Here is a 23,469-nt window from a genome sequence, read left to right as displayed (position 1 = left end):
ATTTATTATCATATTACACAATTTAACACAGAATATGCATATATCGTCAATTTAAATAAAAATAAATAAATAAAATACCACACAATTATTAAACTGTCACACTAAAACCACCGAAGCAACAAATTGGCAGTAGCTGTCAACCCACAGATAAGCACCCACTTTCACTGCGCCTCTCTGTAGACATGTTTTATAGTTTTCTACCTCTCTGTATCTCTGTTATTCCCTCTCTCACTCTTACAGCTGCTCTGTCTGTCTGTCTTATTGTGTGCAAGTTAAACCCCCCGGAGGTCTGTTTCCTGTCCGCGAACACGTCGACACGGACACGCAGAGACAAACACGTGTAGGGGACAGAGAGGTCCTGGCAAAAAATAAAATAAGCGCCGCTCAAACAAGAGAGAGGGCGTGAATAATTTGTCGAGTTCATACCTTGAGGAGAGCCGGTCCATTCAGCTGGGGCTGATGTTTTCAATTCAAAAGGGTCTGAGAGAGAGAGAGAGAGAGTAAGGAAATTAATGAATATAGAGACTGAAGGAACATTTAAAGACAAATGACTTTTAAAGCACAGAACAGACACACGTTCACACACATTCAGACACTTCCCTTTAAAAATCAAAAAATAAAAACCTTTAAACTCACCTTTGAGTCACAAAGCAAAGATCTCAACTTTAAACTTCAAAGGTGCCTTACATCTTTGTGATATTTAGAATAACTAATAACTCTCTGATAATCAGCTTTGCCAAAACAGATATGATCTTTCACAAAGGTGCTTCCTGTCATAAACTTTATCTGGACTTCTGCTTCACAAAAGCAATAAACTATAAACTGACTGTATCTCGTTTCAAAGATCTGCACATACGCTCTTGTACTTGTGCAGCTGAGAAGAGCAACGCTGACCTCTAGTGTTGAGAAACCGACAAAGCGTCAGACAACAGGAGGATTTTTAATCTCCTTTGCTACTAATGAGCTCCAGCGTGGTTGGATTTTTATTTTTTTTTCCTCAGACGCAGGGAAAAAGGAAAACAGCAGAAGGCAACAGGATGGTCGAGTTAATGGAGAGTCCATCCCGTGAAAGAGATGCCTCCTAACGGCAATATGTGAGCCCATCTGTCTGTTTGAAGTGAGGACGATACAGAGTGAAGCAGATAAAATGGAAATGAATCACGTTCCTTCTGTTTCAGCTCATACCAGCGGCTACAGACTCAAATAACCACTAACAGTTCAGCAAATACGACTCTTAAAGCCACGCAGCACCTATAACAGACTACTTGGATGTTTATTCGTTTTATTTAACGCCAAGAAAACTCTTCTTATTTCTTCCTGCTGCTGTGTCACCGTCGATCCACCGTCTACCTTTTCCAGAAGAGGACCGATAACAATGCGACCCAGCGGTTCCACACCACTGGAAAACACACACCTGTGGATCTGGACCAATGCGAACGCACCTGTGGCCAGTATGAAGGACTCAGGGGTTCTCTCGGGGAGGGGGGGAGGGGAGTCATCGCTGTCCCAGCAGTCTGGGTTAAAAGGTCAGAGGTCAAATTAGAAGCACGGTTAACGGCTGGCCAAGAAGAGAGAGAAAGACCCTGTTCAGACCTGCTATGTGGACACTCCCAAGATGCATCTGAGATCTGATCACTCAACGTCTATATTATTAACTACAGCTAGTAAATACTATTAATTAAAACTAATTATATTATTAAATATGAGTAGGCTGTATGTAAAAACTTAGAGCGGTGTTTATGTTGAAGAAAAAAAAGTAGCTATGTGGAGATAGGTTGCCATGTCTCCATGTCAACAATGACCGGTGTATTTATTCACCTTTATTTCCAGAGAGATTTCTTTCACTGATGCAAACAATGCAGCAGTGACACTACGTATGGACGCTTCCAGGTTATAATCTGAGCTTTCTGCAAGTCTCTAAAATAACGTCAGGGTAAAAAATAAACAACAAGCAGTAATACAGCTTGTTCCACAGCTTGTATCATGTCAGACACAGGGCTGGGTGGCGTCTTGAAAAAGCGTCTTCTTTTACGTGTGATCACTTAGAGTACATGTTCATAACAGGTCTGAACAGGGCCAAAGAGATCGGCAGTGAAATGATAGAGGGACAAAAAAGCTCAAGAGACATTAATGAATGAATGAATGAATGAATGAAGACATCAAGTCGAATACTTACTCAAATACATTAAATTTAATTCCTGAGGTTGTTCCTATTACTTGCATATGAAATAATTCATTTTGCTAATTTATTTGTTACTCTATGTGCACTGAACACACAAAACTTACGTTAATTTACTTTCACCTCATCGAATAGTTGTTAAATTTGTGAAATACATGAACTGTTTGTTGTTCTTTTTGGCTCATTGACAGTTTTTTGATTATTATTCTTACAAATTATGGTCAGTTGAATTCTTTTTCACAATCTTGTACTGATCTTCAGACTTAACAGGTGTAATGGAGGAGCCTATTTATCTGAGGCACCCCCAGCAGTGTTCAAAATAAGTGGTGTCCACTCATCTGCTTTCTCTATAAGGTCTAAAAACAATCATTTTAAGTGTCTTAACTCTGCTGTTAAAGTAAAAAATAAAATTAAAAAAAACACTTCTTTCAATGCACAGGCAATTTTGAAGGGGACACTTTATATTCTAGAGAGTTTAGACCTTAATGAGACTCTGAAGGAAGCTTGACCCCCTTAATTATAACCCTAACCCTCATTCATCTAAGCTGAAATGGGTTCAGTTTTGGAGTTTTTTTGTTTACTTTCTATTAATTATTAGTTTCATTTTGTGTTGGTTGCGTGTAAATCATTTAATCTGAACGTTTGTTGCTCTTTCCTACATTAATTCCTACCTGCTCCTCACAAACCCATGTTAACTTGTAAATATAAAGAATGGTTAATTACTAGTTTGAAGCAGTAAAGCCTCAGAAAGGCCCTTTATATTAATCTTAATAATTAAATTCTACCTGTCGATGACATCTTGATATTAATTGATAAAAATTTGATTTCATTTATTTATTGTTTTTTATCTTTCGTCTTCATCTATTTTAGTTTTTTTTTTATTTTAACACGTTTTACAAACCGTTACCTTATATCGTTCATATTTCTTGTGTCTCATTTGTTTGCCACAGCCGTGTGAAGCACCTCGAACTGCACGTACCTCTGCGACACGCGAGTGATTCATTCGTCAAAACAAGCAGCCACCAGCTTTCTCCTGACCAAACGCAAAGCAGCAATTTGGCTCAGCGCAACTCATCATCAAGCAGTCAGTAGATTTATGCAACCAATCAGAGAGCAGCCGTTAGCTTTTCAGAACCCAAAGCGCTGCCGCAGCCCAAACAGGTGATGTGCCAGAAAGCCAAAGCAGACCCAGAACAGACCACTTCAGGACTGTGCATCAAAATACGTTTCTACATTCAGTTTTAAATATTGGAAATACTTGAGGAGAGCAAGATGTAGAATAAGAGACATGCAGTGTATATAGTTTAGTTATTTAATGCAGCACCTTTAGACACGTTTACTTATTGTGGTGCAACTGTTCTTTTTCTCATACAGCTTAAAAAAAAGACTAGTTTCTTTATAGTTAACGTTTATTTAAAGTCTAAAGTTGGGCGTATATAATCTCTTAATACTAGCTGGTACATTAACTCATGGGTGTAGTTTAAGTTTTCAGGTATATAGTGCTTTTTATTAGGTGTAAGTGCACTGCTGGCAATCAGACTCAAACCATGCACCCTCAGAGTTTATTCCAATATTTAAAAATGCAGTTAATTATTCTTTCAACAAGCCGTGAACCCGTAAGGCCTCAACACTACTCAAAGTCCATTTCAGCACCAATCAAAGTAAGGATCAGATTTCAGAATCGGGCGATTTTGAAATCAAAAGATGGGGCAATGATCATCCTTACACCCCCCCCCGCAAGATTAAAACCACAGCAATCGTGACAGTAAGGCCATAAACCGAGGCACAAACAGCAAACAGTGCGCCGCTGCCCTCACGCTCAACCCAACGTGCACAAAAAGTGGCTTTTATCAGAGTCATGCAGTGATGTTGATCCTTCACCGTCTGACATGCACACACAGCTCCCAGCTCACGCCACAACCGCACTGAAACGTTCATTCTTTCTCCCCATTCACAAATTCGCCCGATCAAGCTGAAAGAGGAAGCCTGGAGTTGATTTGACAGACGTTCGCCTGTTAACGTTTGCAGCATTCCTGGCAAACCAACCAATTAGTCAAACAGTCATGCTTTACATGAGACTCACTGGAAACTATCTCCCTCTGTTTTTCTTCTTATGCCTTTCTTCCATGTCTCCTGTTTTTTTTTTTTCCTTTTCTCTCTCCCTGCCTCTGACTGCAGTAAAGACAGTGCGTGTGATGACAGACACAACGTGTCATTACCATGTGGTCTGTCTGAGATCTCTGTCTCCTTGCTGACCCAGAAAATTACTACTGCATGGTTTCTCTGAGCAAACTATATGTGAATGTGGATAATAAAGGCAGGTTGTCAGACTTACTTAATGCCTTTATGAGTGTTTAATGCAGAAGAACTTGACTAGAACACTAATTAATTTAATTTATCTGATATATAATTGAAAGCATGTGGCTTTTGAAACACTTAGATCGAATTAAAGCTGCTGACTGACGTACTTGCTGTTGTCGGAGAGGGTAATGACGTGGTCTGCCCTGCAATCGACATGGGCAACACCTTTCTGACGGGCTGCTGGTCTCCAGGAGGAGGCGGGGGTGAAGTTACCATGGCTCTCGCCGTGCATACGCTTGTATGACAACCCTCCTTTCCTCCGGGCAGCTCTCCGTTCCCCTCCTCGTCCGAGTTATCAGAGTGCAGGGGGTTGGTGAAACACAGGGCAGTCCTAACGGGAGTGGAGGACGAGGACGAGGACGAGGAAGACAGGTGGGAGGAGGAGGAGGAGGATGGAGCGACGTGGTCCGAGGAGGAAGAAGAGGAGGAGGTCTTGGGGAATAGTTTTTCCGGGCTGTTGCAGGACTGAGTCCACATAGCGTGGCCAGCTTTCGCGTCCCCTCCTTGCGTCTCCCCCTTCTCTCCGCTCTTCACGGGGAGGTGGTTCGGTCGGGTTAGGACACCTCCGTCTGCGTGACTCTCCCCACACCCACCTGCTCCCCCCTCTGTGCCCGAGTCCTCCGACAGCGAGGAGCTAGACGTCAGCAGCGACTGACCGGAGCGAGCTTTGAAAGCGTGGCCTCGCTGCAGCATGCAACTGCTGTTACTTGAACTGGTGCCCAGTCCGCCTGTTACTCCCAAGGAGGAGGAAGTGTCAAAGCTACGAGGTCCTTCCTGCAACGGCACCTTTTTAATCTCAATGCTAAGCTTCCTCTCGATCCGAGGAGCACCAGAACATTCAACCACCGGGGAGAGGGGCGAGGAGGGCGTCTGGCCTGATTCTGACTTTGATGTCGAAGACGATTTGTTGCTGTAGTTGTCGTTGAGATCCAGATTTGAGACTTGAGTCTGCTGTTTTCGGCTTAGTAGATCTTGATCTTTCTGCTCCGAGGGACTGGTTGTTTCTTTGAGTTCTGATTGGTTCTGCTGCTGGTCCGCGGCTTTGTTCTAAAAATGAAAAGTACGGGACATGTAAGCTCCTTTCATCCCCTTTCACACAAGCACAACATTCACCAGAAGTGTTTGACATGTTTATTGTTGCAGTTTGTGTGAGAGAGAGAGAGAGAGTTCAGAAAAAGTTCATGAAGCAGCCGCAACACAAAAACACAGATTTTCCTGTTTTAATAAAGCAGGAGAGCACAGCAGCCTTATGTACATGTTTTTATATTTTTGGAATTAGAATAAACTCTAAGTTTAACCAAGTTCGTTTGAATTAAACATTAATTGTAATTCATTTCAGGAAAACTAAGAAATGAATGACCATATGACCCCTGACATGAAAAAACTCATGAACACAAAACATGTACTACTGCTCATTTAAAATGTTATAATTTAGTTTAGGACACGATGAGCAAACTGTGAACTGCTGATTAGACAAAACCATAAGTTTAAAGCACAAAAAGAAAAACCAATGAGCCTGTTTTTTGATTTTTTAATGGACCCAGCTATTAATCAGAAACATTTCTAACGTTTACCTGCAACCCTAGACAAATTATATATCTAATCACGGCTAAAGATACAAAAACATTCCTCATTCACATGAGCCGGACATTAATTTGTCCTCTCACCTGTGTCGCGTTCTGCTGTGCGGTAGCCAAGACGTGTATGACGGGTTTGGGATGGTAGCGGTCGTTGTCCTGCCGCACGTTGGTGACAGTGGGGAAGGCTGAAGGGGGAGACGGGGTCAGAATGGGAGGCACGGGGTGAGGCTCCGGAGGCTGGAGGATCTCCTCCTTGACGTCACCTTCTACCTGAGGACTAGACAGACAGATGGGAAAAGAGCTCAGAAAACAGACCCAGTTTAATTAACTTTAAACACAACTTTTAAAAAAAGCTGTAAGAACATTTAAATGATGAAAATGCGAGGGTTTCATCACACGGGTCAAGCTGCAGACATAAGTGTTTAAATTATTCTGTCTAAAGAGAAATTAAGATGATGAAATGAACTGATATCCAACTTATTTCGTACTACAGCTAAATGTACATTTGTCCACCACTAGATGGCGGAATTGAGAAAAAGTCAAAGTTGAATAAACTCATAGCATAGCCGAGACAAATTCTTCTGCATGTCCTCAGAGTTTAGCTTCCCAGTGGATTTAAATACTAATGAAACACTGAGTTTTGCTCTGTTTTGTAATCTGTATAAAGCAGCATGTACAGTAAATCAAAACGAGTGGTTAATGATTACTTAACAGCACTGTAACACCATTATAAATACATCGAACACAGACGCACACGGTGCATGTGTGCCAATCATACACAGGATACCGAGCTTATGAAGATGTTAGCCACACAAAACTATTTTAAGGCATTGTTCCACTCCGCCAAACATACATGATGTATGTATGCAAAGACGGAGACAGAGAAAAACAGTGAAAGGATGTGGTGGTGGATCAAGAGCACATGACTGAGGCGAGAGCAGGACTGACTGCACATGATGCTGTGTGCGTGCGCGTGTGTGTGCGTGCGTGTCTATGTCTGTGTGGATCAAAGGCAGACAGACACAAAGTCAGACGAGTTGCAAGCAAGAAGCACGGGGGATTTCCTTTCCTTGAGCAAGTTTGGAGTCACAGCCGCATCGTAAAGCCTCAGCGCTGCAGTATAACTCTTCTGTGACAGAGGCTGCGATCTGCTGTGTGTTATTGTACTTTGAAGTGAAATGCAGCTAAGGCATATTGAACAGAATAACTTAAAAGGAATTACATTGATTAAGTTTCTCAGATTTAATTGATAATTTGAAACTGTAAATAGGAGAACACTATCTAGCTTGTTACAGCCGAGTTTTTCTAACCACTAGAAACTCCAGATATCTTTTAGAAGTCACTTATTGACAATTTCTCCCCTCCAGGCTAAACATTACTTAAAAAAAAAAAAAAACCTCTCCCTTTGTTTTCCTTTAATGAAAACATAAATCATCCACGAGATATTGCGCTTCTGTATCATCTTCATTGCCTCAGACTTATTTAACAAAAGCGCAGGAGGTAATTCCCACCGGTGCGGATTGTTTTTCCGTGGGGATCTGAATCCTTCAGATGCCACGCCGATTATTCAGGCCCTATAAGATAAGATGAAACTTTAATGATTCCTAAAGGGGAGGCTGAGCGGTTACGGGAGCAAACACTAATAAGTCACAGCAAAGCAAACGAGCTGCATTAGCGAGAATAAAGGAAGAAAGGAGGCTGCAGGATGCACGTGGATATTACAACATTATAAGAGTCGTGTGAATAAAGTATGAGCATTTTTTTTTTTTTTTTTATTCCTGAAGCAGATTTGCATCTAAGACGATAATACCAAGGGTGAAACTGTGAAATCAAAGAGTTAACCTTGAACACGCCGACATTAAGCAGCTATGTCCATACGACCAATACTCCCACACGAACGCAGGCCTTCAGTACAATGTGAAATCTATGCAAAAAAACATCTCCCACACTCATAAACACAAACACCCTCCACATATGTAATCCTGAGGGAAGATGCTGCATTTTTAATCAGCGTCACAGCAGGACCTGCGCAGGACGCGGGAGGCGCTGGAGGGGAAAGCTTAGAGAGGCACTTCCTGGTTTTGTAGTTGCGCCGAGAACGCGTTCACGCAGACAAGCAAAATATACACGCAGATTTAGATCACTGCTTGAGCAAATACGTGCTTCTGTCTGCAGGACTGGATGATTATTATCTGCTTGAATGTTTAGAAAATGCTAAGAGAAAGGTGCACCTGTTTGCAAACGATAACGTCTCCGGTGCTTCAGTAACATCTCTGAATTTAAGACCAGAATTGCAACGGTAAGCACAGAAAAAGTCACTCTATAATGTATTGATGCATAAATGACAAGCTCTGGTTTATTTGTAGCATTTACAAAATCAAAAACTGTACTTCACTCTATGTTCAGGTGATGTTTTGTAGGATTACAGAGGCTGAGGGACACCTTGATAATACGGCCTCTGATGACTATGAGTAATGTTAACCAACCAAACTGGACTGAATAAATGGGAAAAGACTACAAAACATGTTAAAGGTCACATTTTATGCTCACGTTGAATTATTTTAATTTTGGTTTAAGCATGACTTTCATTAATAAGCCATACTTTTTCATTATTCAAAGCAGTAAAGCTGAAATACCATGGCTGAATCCTTCTTCCTCTATCAATGCGAGCAAAACAAATACATTTAAACGGATCATAACATATGACACACAAATGTATACAGTGTTTATCCAATTTCCAAATATATGTGTGTGTGTGTGTTTAAATAAAAACACCGGGATTAATGGAATGTTTTAAACTCCTTGCTGATAGAAGGGCAACACCTTGTGTTTACAATTGAATCCTTGTGATATAATTCTGAATGTAAACATTCAGGGAACAAAAACAGACGATACTGCATCCTGCAAGCAGACACCACTCCTCCAAAAACTGCAACTCCAACATTTCTTCGACTGCACCTCTAAAAATGTCCAATTTTAACCCCAACGATGGAAACGTCAGGCAGCCGGGAGGAAGGGACCCAGACAACTGGATGAGGCCTGATATGACGCTTCACGAAATCAGCAGGCTGAAAGAGCTGGTGGCGAAGGAGAGGGCCAACTACGAGGCTGAAAAGTCCAAAGTCCTTAAAGTTTCTGAAGAGCTGCAGGAAGCCAAACTCCAGATGAGAAAACAAAAGCTTTTGAAAAAAAAATTTATCAACAAGGCAAAAAACACAAGGGCAGAGCTAGAAAGGCTGAAAAGATACTCGGATCCAGAAACCCTCAGACTTGACAGAATTGCTGCTCTGGTGCATAACACCATCAAACAGAAGAAGAAGCTACATCTCCGTAAAGACTACGAGGAGCTGCAGGTGGCCTACACTACCACTAAAGAAAGGTTAGCAGCCGAGCTCCAGAAGGAGAAAGACAAAAACGAGGCTCTTCAAGAAGTACTGGAGAAGATGGGCGTTTTATACTCGGAGCTCAGATGCAAGAACGAAACTGAAGTCTTCACAGCGAGGAACGGGGCTGACAACCTTCAGAGGGAGGTAGGAAGACAAATCGCGCCGCCTGATGACATGGCGTCACAGCACGAGCAGTTCACCGCCAACCAGAGAGCTGAGCAGGAAGAGAAGGCTCATCAGACTGCAGTCATGCAACACGCGTCCTTCGAGAAGGCGCCTGCAAGCGGGAGGAGGCATCCAAATCTATGGTCGTTCTTGATCTCAACAGATGTGGCAGAGGAATCCCTTCCAGAAACAACAGAGGAGAACTACCTGCTCATGTCAACGTTTGAATCAGAGAAGAACTAGACTTCCTGTCTCTGACATCCTCACCTGCTGATACGTCCCCAAAAATAAATTTTAAAAATAATTCATCCTCATGTCATCGTGTATTTTTATTTAGCATGAAGCGTTAGTGAAACTCAGCTGGTAACTAAAAACAATAAATTGTCCACAACAGACAGATCACGGATGCTCGAAGTAATCGGATTACAAACAATGGTGATAGTAGAAAACATGAGGATTAAAAGAAAATCCGTTACTGTAGCACAGTCTGGATATAAAGCAAGTTGCTCATCGCACGTCGTAGCCGACAGTTGGTCTGGTCGCCTAGGTAACCTTCTCGTATATTTCCCACAACAAATTGCGTATGTCGCGCGTCACTCAACTCCGTCACTGGTCATTCCCTCAATCACGTCACCTCTCCTGAAACTCTCTAACTGCCCACTGTGTTTTCCGTCTATGATCAGCTTAACGTCATTCCAGAGTTGACTCTTGTCGCCACATCGCTGCTGCTCTCTTCCTCCCTGCGTGTGTCCCTTAAAAGGAGCGTTTGAAGGAGAAACTAGCTAAAGAAAAACACAAAGCAACACTCCAGCAAACATGTGAATGAAGGGTTTGGATATATAATCATTAGATCAAACTAAACTCCACTCAGTTTGACACGGACCGACGCTGAATAATGTAATCAGTAATGTGTATATGGGAGCATGGACACTACAGACTCATTTGAACCCATAAAGATTTGATCAGTGATGTAGAATATGTGTCGGTGTAGGTGTAAAAGTATGACTCAGTATTTCTCACATAACCAAACTTTCCTCCGTGTATTCTTAAGCCACCGAGGTGACCATCAGAGAGTGTGGCCAACAGAATACGAGGCTTATGTTGGTAAAAATAGCTCTTACCGTTAATAGAATACTTTCAGGCTTAAACTGGGCCTTGACATTATTTCTTTAGAGACAGAGGGATAACACAGAGACAGATGTGTTAAGAGTAAGACAAGTGGAGAAAGAGACGGACGGCGTATATTCTTAGCAGTCTGCTCGGTCACACTTCCAGGAAGGCTTCCTATTTTGGCGAAGTTCAAATTTGAATGTTTTAATAAGAACAGGAAAGGGACATTTCAGTGAACAGATGACTTGCAGCTACTTCCTAAAATTAGGAACCTCTGAAAAATGTTTGTTTTCCCATCAAACCGACTCGTAGAATAGATTAAGAAGAGCTTCATTATTCTAGTGTGCTAAAAAAGGCACGTTGGCTAAAGTAAATCCAACAACTTAAAACCAGAACTAGAAATACCTCAGATCAGCAGCCACATTGTTAGGACGTCTGATGAGAAAGACTATCTAGAAACATGGGTTAAAGCTTGGGGCTCTGACTAAACACCACTAACGCACTGACAGGTTGAACTAATTCTGTTGTGCGTTTAATTTAATGTTTATTATGCTAACTGTTCTGCTAATTAACCAGCGTTCACTGAGCCTCAGCTCAACAGCTACTCTGACACGAGAATCCATTGATTCCATTGACTGTCTATGGTCGGAGGTGGCGAAGCAGACACAAATCATGGTGCTGCCCCCACCTGCTACACGTCCAATGATTTGAATACAGTAGACTCATGAACAGAGATGTTAACCACGACTGCTGTAAGACTTTAAATGTTACTCGGAAAGCATTTAGTGTTGTCGTCTGAACTGAATGCCCACAATTCATCTCCATTTATAGACAGTTATCTAACTGCGGACTCGTGAACTTTGCCGCCCTTTAAAGTTTTATGCAAATCAACAATTCTATCTTCTGAGCTCAGAATAGCTGAGTGTTTTAACTACATTACAGTAGCTATAAAAAAACCTCCATCATATTTGACTGACTGAACTTCATGTTTACCAACTTACGACTCCATTTAGCTTGCTAGTACGTTAATATCATTAGCTTACATGGATTATGATGTACATGCGTACATAAAATATCTGATTAGACTAACTTTTTCTTGCCAATCATGAGAATAACCACAGAGCCTTCACACATTAGCACAAATGCTGTCAAACCGGGCATTTTTAGACAAAGCTTCCAGCAACAGGTAATTAAGCGAGACAGTGTCTCCTGGCAACAAGACTTCCCCTGTGACATTAAAACGTCAACACCGAGGCAACACTGAAACATCCATCGACCTTGTTAAAAAAAAAAAAAAAAAGTTGTAAAGTGTATGTATTTCTGCATTAACGAGCAGAGGGTCTTGGCTTCTGCGCATTAATCATATGAAGGAGAGGGATTGAAGATGAAACGGCTGTGCGAAAGTGGAGCATAACCCCTGCTGGGCACACACTGTATAGGAAATTAAAAATGAAAAAGAGAGACGGGAGCAGAGAGACGCAAAGACATATGATGAAGGAGAGAGAACTGGGATGGAGAAAACTTGTTACAGAATGAGTTACGGAGTTAAAAGAGGAGGGCACTGATGTGGATTTTGTGCATATGACAGACGAAGTGTTTGTGAGTTAATATGAATGCATGTGCACAAAGAAATAGTTGGTTCCTTAAAGAGACGGAGATGAAAGATGCAACAGTTCTACTTAAACAAGCCTCGGGTTGTGGTTCAACACAGTGTAGAGTTGCATAGTATTGCAAAGTGTTGCAAAATGGTCTATAAATACAGCTCCTCCTCAGGCAGTTGTTAGCAGCCCGGCAGAAGTTAACTTTGGTAAAGTGGAGGCCGGCTGTATCTGTGGGTGTGAGTGTCAGAAAACCCGGCTTCGTTCGAGAAGAAAACATCTCCTGCTGCTTTTGTTTGGTCGCTTTAATATGTTGGGATTATTCTGCGCTCCACCTGCCGCGCTGGGTGTTGCGGGCCACCTCACAGCTACCGTTCACCTCTGTGTGAGCCCCGTGATTCATCTGTGTGGCGGATTTATTCTTCACCGACATTTCTCAAAGTCAAGGCACTTTAATAAAGCAGACGAAGCAACTTGTCTTACGGCCGTATGCGTGGAGGTTTTGGAGGCGGCGTGTCCCATCTCTCGTCATCGGACGGCTGGCTCACTTTATCGGGACTGCTTTCATCCTGGACAATCACAAAGAAAGAAAAAACGTCTAGTTTTAACATTTAGCTTTAATTAACAGACTCTGACGTACTAGCCAAACATGTAATGTAACCTTTACTTAAGCACAATCCTCCACCTAACCCTCAGTATTAGTAGATTTTATTTTAATAGTTGAAAGAAATGTGGTGTTCAGTCCTCTTTACTAACTTTCTCTTTGAGCTGCTTCAAAACCGCTCCGCTAAAAGATTAAAATTGTTTCCCAAGAAGCCCTCCTCCTCCTCTCGACTACTTTTCCCTCTCTTCCTCTCCTCTCTTTTCTTTTCTTCCCCCGTGACACATTAACTTGACTCTATCTCTCCCGCTCTGATAACGAGAAGATGGCACTACAAATTTAGCCGCCGCAAACCCACGAACGACAGAGGGGGGCAAATCGGGGGGCACTCCGGCATGAGCGCGCTCTCGCCCCGGAAAAGCAACCAATTTAAACACATTAAAGGGAGCAGCGCGTCAAAGCAGGATCTGTATGTATGTTGTGAGAATCAATCTGGTGGGAATGTTTTCCGCAAACAATGGCAGCTGCAGAGAAACGCGTGTGGGACGTATGTGTAGGCTTATTGTTCGCGCTGCCATTGAGAGCACCTATGTGGGTGTTTTAGTCAGTAACAATGGCTGACTGGACATGAGTCAGTGTGTGTATGGACTGAGTCAGTGTAACACACTGATAATGTATTGCAGTGTGTGTGTGTGTGCGGCGTTTTTCTTGGACTTTGCGAGATAACAACCATCAGTAGCAACAAGCTCGTACTGGAGTTTTCCCTTTCGGTGCCTGCCACACCTTTTTTTTAAACCATGATTAATAGCACGAACTTTGAAACAAGTTTGTTCCTAAAAAAGTGGACTACAGCACAGTGGACTAGCTCGTCCCCGTCCAAGAGATACTGAGGGGATCTTAGTTTGGAAAGTGTGTCAGCCGAGCTCTTTCTAATGTAAAAAATAGACGCGTGTGTCCGTGTCTTGTAAGGGGTCTCCCTTTCCCAGCGGATGTGTGTCTATTCTCGGACTCAGCGTGCATTATGGGAGAGGGGTGATGTCACCAGAGCTTCCGAAGCAGGAAGTCGGCTCCTGGACTGTTGCCAGCGCGCTCTCTCATTGCCTCGGAGTGTCCTCTGACTTCAGATTTGTGAATCTTCCACACTCCCTCATCGAAACCCCCCCTTCTCGGATTACTATCTTTTATCTATGCATTTCGGCATAACGCCGTCCAAGATTACTGGTAGTTTCCCTGCATTTCCCCGGTAGTTATTTTTAAGTTTATGTAAGTACGTAATCACAGGAGTAGTGAGACCACAAACTGAACTGTGTTGTTTTAATAAAAGGGTAAAAAGCTTGTATTTGACACCATGACTTCTCATCCTCTGATTAAATTAAGGCAGTTTGACCCACAGTAAACCCAACTGAAACCTTTATATTAACATAAGTTGGTGCTTTAAACATTTGAGGTGTTGTCCAGTAGCTTACAGAAATGTTTCAGTAGTTTACCCAAATGAGCTTGAACAGCTGAAGTCAGACGTTTACATCATACACCTCAGCCAAATACATTTAAACTCAGTTTGTTAAGTTCCTAACATTTAATACTAGTCTCAGGCCAGTTATGACAACCAATTTATTTTAATTTATTTTAAGACTATGAAAGGTCTTATTTCAGTTTACTTTGGTCAAATGTTTCAGGAAGCCTTTCATAAGATTCTTACACAACAATTTGAAACTATTCCCACTGACAGAGCAGTGTATTTTGGGTTTCTGTCCATCTGTGAGGCCAATTTTCAACCTTTTAACTTCCTTGCGGATATTTTGAGACGTTGCTTCAACATATAAACACATTCTTCATTTCTGTCTGACGACGCCATCTGTTCTGTGCACCGGTCCCACTTGTAGCTGCTGCCCCCTGCTTCATGTTAGTGATGGTGTTCTTTGGTTTGTGGGCTTAATCTGCCTTAGAAAAATGACTTGTGTCAAGCATAAATCAGATGTCCTAACCAACTTGCTAAGTTGCTTAGTTTGTTAACATGAAATCGGTGGACCTCTGCCTGCTACATAATGATGTGGGTTTATCAGTTTTCACCAGATTAGGCTTTAAAAACTACACTTGAAGTTCTTGCGCATTAAAAGGTAAGGGAAATTCAATGCTTCCCGGTCGTTTTGTTTTCCAAATGTGTTGTGTTAACTCATATAATTAAAAGTTTCTGTTTGGTTTTGGCTCAGGACGCTTCTGTATTTGGTGCATGTGTTTGGTGGTAAATTTAATTAGAATGAGGTCAGCGGTGACTGACAGAGCAAACGCTTCTTTCTAGCTCTTTTAAATAGGTCTAACTGTCTGCATTCCTCTGAGACTACTACACTGTGGAGGAGAGATCGCTTTCTTTTTGGCACAATCCCTTGTAACTCTTCTTCTGCCTGTGTAAAGTTTTCTGAAGGCCTCTCCTCGCTCTCCTCCATTCCTCCCACCCTCTTTCCCCCTGTGACTAATTATTTGTGTTTTTTTCCCACTCCGAGTGTTACTCAGCGACATCCTGTCTTTCTTTACCACCAGACAGCGGGCATAGCGTGCGTGTTGTGTGTTGTGTGTGAGCGTGTCGTACCATGCCGTCGTGTATCTGCGCGTTGGTGGGGCTCTCCAGTAGATGCAGTTGTTTCTCAAAGAGCTGAGCGATTGCTTTGTGAACTAACTCATATTGCTCCTAGAGAGAGAAAGACAAAGTAAATTTCATAATTAGGACGTGGAAGGAGAGGGAAAACTTGTTGGACAAAGACAAACAGAAAGGTTAAACGCATTTATCCCAGTACGCCAGTAAGTGTATTTAACTATGTTTAGGAATTCAATTTTATTTCAGTGGCTGTCAAAGCAATTCTATAATCAACTACCAAGGCTGCCTTTTATTCTCAATGCAAGCAGAGAACCAAAAGAAGGGATGCTGGCTTAAATACTTTGCCGATGAAGGCACAAATATGACTGTAAAATGCAAAAATGATTAACTGGAAAATCTGGTTTCCACTAAAGGACTTGCCATGACAAACATACCAACACACCTATGTCAGAACTGTGGCAAATCTCCCTCAACCTGTTTCAAATAATGCGGGGAATGTGTGAGCAGGAAAGACCAGTTTTCAATCAGGTGTGTGGCAAGTGGTTCAAGACTGTGTGGCGTGCTAAAATAACAAGAACAAAACAATCTCTACAAAAGAATCAAATTCTGAATTTAGTGGGGAATACATTTCTAAACATTGCCTTGATTTTGCCTCGCCTTTGTTAAATTATTGAATAGATCTGTATGAATGCACAATAAAATTCTGTGTGTAAATGAAAGCTGGATTAACGAACCTTGGTTTGAACGGCAGAGTGTCGCTGTGTCCTCATTTCTTGGATCAACCGGAAAACATTAAAATCCTCTGGAATTTTCTTTAAAAGGAAACAATTTTTTTTAAATGAATGATAAACAGGAGGTGGATTCACCGTGCGTCGTACTCTTAAACATCTAAAGCGTAGAAGATGTTTCTACAGGTGTTTGTGTGTTCACATACCCCAGCTTTGAGCAGGTTCCACGTGTAGTCAATAGCACAGATAGCACCCGTCCTCCCACAGCCTGCACTGTAAAGTCACAGTTAAAGGTTAGATTATGGGTAGCACACGAGTACAAGACAAAAACATCTGAGCTTTCAAATACAACTCCACTAGGAAACAAACTATGGACTTCTATAAAAGGCGCCTGGCCATAAAAACACGTGTACGTTCGCATCTACAGCAACAAGGCCTCATCCAGACAGGAAGGAGACAAGAGCTACACAGAAGCTGATCACATCTGACGCATAAAATCATAAAACTTGATCTCATGCTGTGGGCATGAGCGCCGTTTCTCAACACACACACAGCAACCCACACAAAGAATCTTTGCAGACACAGAGACACAGCTTTAAGTCCCGCTGTGCAACAGAGGAACCAGGAAATGTCCTCGGGCTGCTCATTATAGCTGATTGCACACACATGGAGACTACTGTGCGTTACTGTGTGTGTATAGATGCATGCAGGAAGTGGATCAAACCTATAATCATTTATATACTGGATAATATTAAACCTGTAGCACACTGACTAGGACGATCAGCAATCCAGTGATTTAGCCTTTTTTTATTAAAGCTACTACGCTGCATCAGTTTCCTATGAATTTGGATTCATGTAGTCAGCAATGACATTCAAAAAAAACAGTCAGACCTGCGTCATGTAGCTGTATAAGTAGTAAATAATCCTGCATAAAATGATTTTCAATAAGATTAGTGGAGTTCTGCTGTTCACAACGACCAGAGTTCATTGCTTAGCTCCCTAACCTCAATATACCGACTACTACCTCACACAACCCCACTTCAAAGACACACACCTATCCCTTTAATGCCAGTGTGAAGTGCGCACGAGGCATACAACACCCCGTCTATTTATTTCCTTTATTTTCTCACATTAACGTTGCCTTAGTTACGGCGCGATCCCACACGTATTTATTGATTTGAGGCGGCGCGTCTCAGAGCAGTACGTGCATAGCTACCTGCAGTGCACACATATAGGGACGTCGTCGTTCTCCTGGTATTCTCTCATTAGTCCGATCATGTCCAGTATGGAGTCGAATGACGAGGGGACGTCGTGATCCGGCCAGTTCATATAATGGAACTGTGTTATCCTCCGAGTTTCCTGCAGGGCAACAGATTCTTGTTTAACATGAATGAACATTTTCGACATATTATATAAAGTTGTTTTTGGACATTACTTGTGTGTAATTTTAAGTAGATGTGTCGCTTTCAGACCGTCAGTAATATTGTAATAATTGTATTGATCAGCCAGAACATTATAACCGGTAAAGTGAATAACATTGATGATCTCTTTGTAATTCAATGTTCTTCTGGGAAACCTGGAGAACATTGTGAATGGCACTTTGATACGTACCACCACCTGAACAATTGTGCAGACCAAGAACATCCCCACAACAACAGCAAGGGGTTCTTCTTTGCATCGTGGGGTCATGTGTTCCCCAGCTAAAAGACGAACACGCACCCAGCCATCCATGTGATGCTAATAAAATGTGATATATTGGACTTGGCCACCTTTTTCTAATGCTCTGTGGTACAGTTCTGAAGCTCACATGTCAATTATAGGCAGATTTTGATCAGTGTTGGGCACCCTGACTAGCCTGATGATACACAGCTCCATATATATCAAACTGTGATGCACTGTGTGTTGAGAACCTCTATTAACTTTTTCAGCTCTTTGAGCAACAGTAGCTCGTCTGTGCATCAGTGACCCTTGGTCGTCCATGACCCTGTCACGGGTTAACTGTTTTTTTTATTTACTTTTGATAGCTACTGACCACTGCACCCGACTAGAGCTGCAGTTTTGGAGATGCTCAGGCCCAGCTGTCTCTCACTCACCCATTTTTTTCCTGCTTGTAATTCATCAACTTTAAGGACAATATGTTCACTTGATAAAGAGATGATCAGTGTTTTCTCTTTAACGGTGGGTTATAATGTTTTGGCTGATCAGCGTATTTTTAGACTTGTGGACTGTGAAGATGGTGGCAGTTTATTATTAATCAAGAGAGAGAAGTGAGAGAACTTACGTTTTCGTACTGCACCACCAAAGTCCTGATACGGTAGTCTGTTCTGGTCTGCTCTGATTCCTAGAAATCAAAGAGCACATTTAAACACTCATCGTCAGGCATTAGAAGAGTATACGGGAAATGAAAGAGCCCAGAGATGAAATAAGATTCTTTCTTAAAAAAGAAAACCAAAAACACCTATTACATACACACAGCTGTAACATTAGATAGCGGTCTACTTACACAGGAGATTCTAAAAGGGCCGAAACTCATGGGCTCCTCCCCTTGCATCGGGAAATACCGCTCACACTTTTTCTAACCAGAGAAGAACACAAGTTAGATTTGGCTGAGAACAAAATACCAGAGAGACACCACAGCTTCCTGTGCACACATACACTCTGGTTTGAGATAAACAATTCTGGTGGTATGTAGAACAAAAACGAAGACAACTGAAAGTGCGCCTAAACACAAACGTACCGCATGGAAAACTCATTTATATAAGGTATGTGAACGGTAGGTCAGCGATCTCAAGCAATAAAATGTGAGGTTAGATGCACACTGACCTAAGGCTCCCTTTTAACAAACACAAACACACAAGCACAAGCGATTTCTGATATATTCTAAAAGACGGACGGGACAAAAAGAATACGTGTGCAGACACATGATAATACGACACAAACGTGGCCTTACCCTTCCCATCTCGAACTCTCGACAAGCCATTACAATAACCTGCAGAGACACAAACAGGAAGAATTACAATCAATATTTACACGCTCAAAGATAAATCTTTCCTAAAATACACTTTTGTCCACATGTTCTATATTTGTAGTTCAGCTCCAAAATGAGGAGCCTCCTGCAGAATGAGGAAAAACTTAGCAGAGCAGACGTCATACGGTTTGTTCTTTACAACTAACAGCATCTCAGGTCATTTCCCTTGATCCTACAGGAGCAATAATCAGAGCTGCAGCGTTGAGCTTTTCATGGCGCTAGTTAAACCTAATCATAGCCTCCTCCCTCTTGTCCATCTGGTTGTAGAATAAGCGCACCCCATCTGCCTCTTAATTCCTGACAACTGCAATAATTATCTATCTTACTAATCTAAATTATTACAATAACAATAACTTGAGAATTCATGAAAATTATTTGAAAGTTTTCCTTTCGCTTATGATCTATGGATACCTCAGCAACTAGAGAAACTAGGAGGGAGGAGGATAACTGCAACTATAATATGGATAAAACATTATAGTAAAAAGGCGACAGGAAAGTTGACTCTAGTAGCACGCAAATTACAGACCGCATAAGACAACAGCGTTCCAATTTAGCAAACATGCAAACAGAGGAAACAGATTTTGGCACCTTTACCATCCTTCCTGCAGCATATCCTTTTTTTTAACGCGTTTTTGTGGCTACACAGTTAAGTAACTGCTGGTCCGCAGGCTCAACGTGTGCCTCTTAAAATAAGGTTCGGGCCGTGACGATGACTGGCTCCCCAGTCTGTCCGAACCGTGCATGCGTTAAAAGAGCGGAGACTTGCTGCTAATGTTTCCCAGCGGTACACGAAAATCGCTCTCCACAGACCGCCATTATCAAAGAGATCTCGCTGAACAGCGGACACTGCCCTGTTTTACTTTCCATTATGAATTTTTAATACGTAGATGTTTTATATGTGTAAAATCTAAGAGTCTAGGACGATGAGCAGGAGAAAGACTAATGCGAACATGCAATTTCTTAGCCTCAGGCACAAAGCGAGTACCCAGTTTTCTAAAGCTATCACTCCGAAACAATGTAATAACCAACACATCCATGAAGACCAAATCTCCCATTATCAATTAGTCTCTGACGCTTTTCCAACACCTCATTAGAAATACTCACAGCTACATTGTACTCCCAGTTCATCCTCCAGAAGTCGATGACAGTGTTCGGCAGCGGGCCCTGAGTTGCGATGTAGGCCTCTGGGCCATCCATACCCTGAACAGAAGCGTTGACGGAAAGAAAAATCGTGATCAGAAGTCAGTGATTATATTTTACTCACACAATGACAAATCTCCACACAACAATGTAATCCAACCACGTGCTGTCAAACAGTCGGAGAACAAAGTTTTTACCTTGACGAAGTTGGCATTGATGTAATCCGTGTCCTGATTGGTTGTTTTTAATGCCAGCTTTACCCGCGTGTGGTCGACTGAGCCAAGAAAGAAATGTATGATTTTAATACAGAGAAAAAAAATGAGAATATGGAAAAGCACACAAACAAATCTGCAACATTACTACTGAAATGGAAACAAGGACAAACTAGATAGATACGTGATGTACTGAGGTTAATGGCGCAACGATATCCTCATTCATATGTACAGCATGTACAAGCCTTAATGAATGAATGAATGGGTGTATGAAGGACAGAGAAGAACAAGAGGATAAAAGTATAAAAAGGTAGGATAGGTGATGAGTCACGTAAGCATCCCCCGAGGTCATTAAGCACAGTGAAACCGTTACATGACGTCTACGTACAAATACTGTGTCAGTATTACTATAAACATGACATCTTTGAGTAAGTTTGTGTAGCTGGCTGGTGATATGGTTTAAATAATAGCTGAGAAAGAAAATCTGCTCTGTGTTAAGATGAAATTTGAAGCTTTTCACACAGACTCTTCCGTCAGGCAATTTAAAGCTGTAGCTATTAATGGCGGCGCAGTCTGCTTATCAATGTAAATCAGCTGCGCGGTGTAGAAACGAGCAGCAAGCCGACGCTCATTTGGTTGTTGTGGGAGGATACGTTTAGTAAGAGATAGATGAGAGACAATAAACAAGACGGCAGCAGAAAAGTATAAGTGAGGCATCATCAAGATCTTCACTGGGGGGACGTGGCGAGGCAAAACGCTAGATGGTTTTTCACACATACAGCATGTTGTCAGTATTCACTCCTTTTCACTCCTACACATCTGCTGCACGTCAATAATTGAGCAGTGAGATAAGGCCCATGAAGATATCTTGTTTATAACAGTACTGTTGTATAGTGTGAGTTACATTGAGCTAGATATTATTATTAATATATATTAATATATAATATTACAGTCCCTCAGACTGGCTCCAATAACTTCATATAACTCCTTCATATGTTAAAATAATCAACTTTACAGACAAAATAGCTTAACTGCACACATGTCAATTTATATGACATGGCGTTTAAATTATATTATCACAGGCCTCCACATCTTTGTCTGCCAAGATGGCGACGGCCTGCGCCACCACTTTGAGCTTCAAAACCTCTTGTTGGGACGTCGTGAAGAGGGGGATTCGACCATCTTTCTATACAGTCCAATTTTTCTCCCATTTTCACAGCAAAAAAAAAAATAAAAATCAATGGTAATGTCATGAATTTGTGGTTACACTAGGACTTACATGGCAGTATATCCTTATATCTGTTCTTCTTGACATTCTCTTCCTTCTCGCCAATGTTGGTAGGGAAGATCTTTTCCGTCCGGTATTTCGTTGATAACCGTCGTAACCGCTATATTAAAGACAAAAAAAAAAAACAAGAGAGAAAAAGATGAGGTTAGTTTGAAGGTATGAACTGATACAGCGAGAAATTTCTTTGACATTGAACGAACGGAAGAGCTGACGAACTAATTGGTCGGTTTAGCGGATATTTATTCAAACAGCTTGAACACAGGAATTAGTTAAGCCCCTTTGACACACACCTATTACCCTTCTTCAACAGTGCTATTAATACCACAGCACCCCAGTCACACACACACACACACTTCCCTTCCTCTTTTGTGTGACAGCACATAAAGTTAAGTGTGGCCAAATCTAATAGTAGCCGACACTGATGAAGATACATTCAGTTAATGGGAGGGAAGAACAATTACGGTGTCTCTCGTCTCACAGCAGGCCAAAGCTTAGCTAGCTGTCCAGCCCGGAATAGAAGACTTTCAGAGACAACACAGTTTCCTTCACATGGGCGAATGTCACCAAAGCCGAGTTAAAACATGAATTTGTATTAACACAGCGGGGGTTTCAGACCCATTTTCCAATCATACATGTCACATATAACATGTAAGCTCCTATTTTAGTCAGTTAAAGTAACTGTGTGTCCTGTGACCTAAAATCAACACTGTGAAACGGCTACAGCTTTGTTCAAGTCCTCTTTTGACGCATCGTTAGCCAAGTACATAAACTACATTCATTTGTCTGATGTTATATTTATTGATGAAGCCTTAAAGGTACATTTTATATGTGCTAGTTTCTAGTTTCTACTGTGATATAATTGCAGGAAAGACAACAATATTGTTTTCTATTATCTTAAAAGAACCTGCAGCTCAATTTCCAACACATCTGGTGAAGGACTTTCTGACTTCCACTTAGTTTCACGCTGCCACTCATCTTCACTGTGGCCTCGAGTGCCACTGTGAAACTTTAAAGAAGCTTCAAAAGAACGGCAAAACTTTTGTACTATAAAAAAAAAAAAAAAAAAACTCTTGCTGCTCGACTCTGATAGCATTCATATGGAATCACTCTCAAGGGCCCTTTTTTTCTGAATCATTCAGTTCACTTTCTTCGCTCTTTCTGAGACAGAGAGGAAATTAGGCATCTCTCCACTTCTTCTGCCTCTCTCTCACTCATCCTCTCTCTCTCTCTCTCTCTCTCTGAGACTCTCAGACTCTGAGAAAGTCTGCGTGGGCGTTCAGGCTTCTGGAGCCTTGTGTGAAACATGGTCCCACCTCCTCTCTCTGGCTCTGACTCCAGGCTTTCCTCCTGTCACTGTAACATGGTCATGTACTGTACATCCCGATTTCCTGAGTTTCTCAAACCTTGTTCCTGTACATTGTTCCACTTTTGGTGCAACATGACTTCCATGCTACCACAGACACGTACCTCCAGTATTAAATAACAACCCTAACACTTGAA

General features: G+C 41.8%; 1 protein-coding gene across 3 annotated transcripts in view; it reads right to left on the bottom strand.

The window, feature by feature from the left end:
• The window catches only part of ptpn12 (protein tyrosine phosphatase non-receptor type 12), a 39,723-nt gene that overhangs the window by 3,808 nt on the left and 12,446 nt on the right, over window positions 1-23,469 (bottom strand). For 2 of the 3 annotated variants that reach the window (XM_084573130.1, XM_084573129.1), the window contains exons 2-16: window positions 21,961-22,069; window positions 20,667-20,743; window positions 20,434-20,529; window positions 19,252-19,290; window positions 18,805-18,876; window positions 18,583-18,642; window positions 17,518-17,660; window positions 16,508-16,574; window positions 16,308-16,385; window positions 15,568-15,666; window positions 12,863-12,948; window positions 6,208-6,397; window positions 4,648-5,587; window positions 1,443-1,514; window positions 427-480 (exon numbers count right to left, since the gene is read on the bottom strand). In XM_084573130.1, the coding sequence (XP_084429256.1) occupies window positions 427-480; window positions 1,443-1,514; window positions 4,648-5,587; window positions 6,208-6,397; window positions 12,863-12,948; window positions 15,568-15,666; window positions 16,308-16,385; window positions 16,508-16,574; window positions 17,518-17,660; window positions 18,583-18,642; window positions 18,805-18,876; window positions 19,252-19,290; window positions 20,434-20,529; window positions 20,667-20,743; window positions 21,961-22,069 (2,182 nt within the window). The remainder of the gene's footprint in view (window positions 1-426; window positions 481-1,442; window positions 1,515-4,647; window positions 5,588-6,207; window positions 6,398-12,862; window positions 12,949-15,567; window positions 15,667-16,307; window positions 16,386-16,507; window positions 16,575-17,517; window positions 17,661-18,582; window positions 18,643-18,804; window positions 18,877-19,251; window positions 19,291-20,433; window positions 20,530-20,666; window positions 20,744-21,960; window positions 22,070-23,469) is intronic. The other variant, XM_084573131.1, reaches the window with a different exon arrangement.

The sequence above is a fragment of the Chelon labrosus genome (assembly GCF_963514085.1).
Source record: "Chelon labrosus genome assembly, chromosome: 23".
Lineage (NCBI taxonomy): Eukaryota > Metazoa > Chordata > Actinopteri > Mugiliformes > Mugilidae > Chelon > Chelon labrosus.
This window is presented reverse-complemented; position numbering and strand designations above follow the sequence as displayed.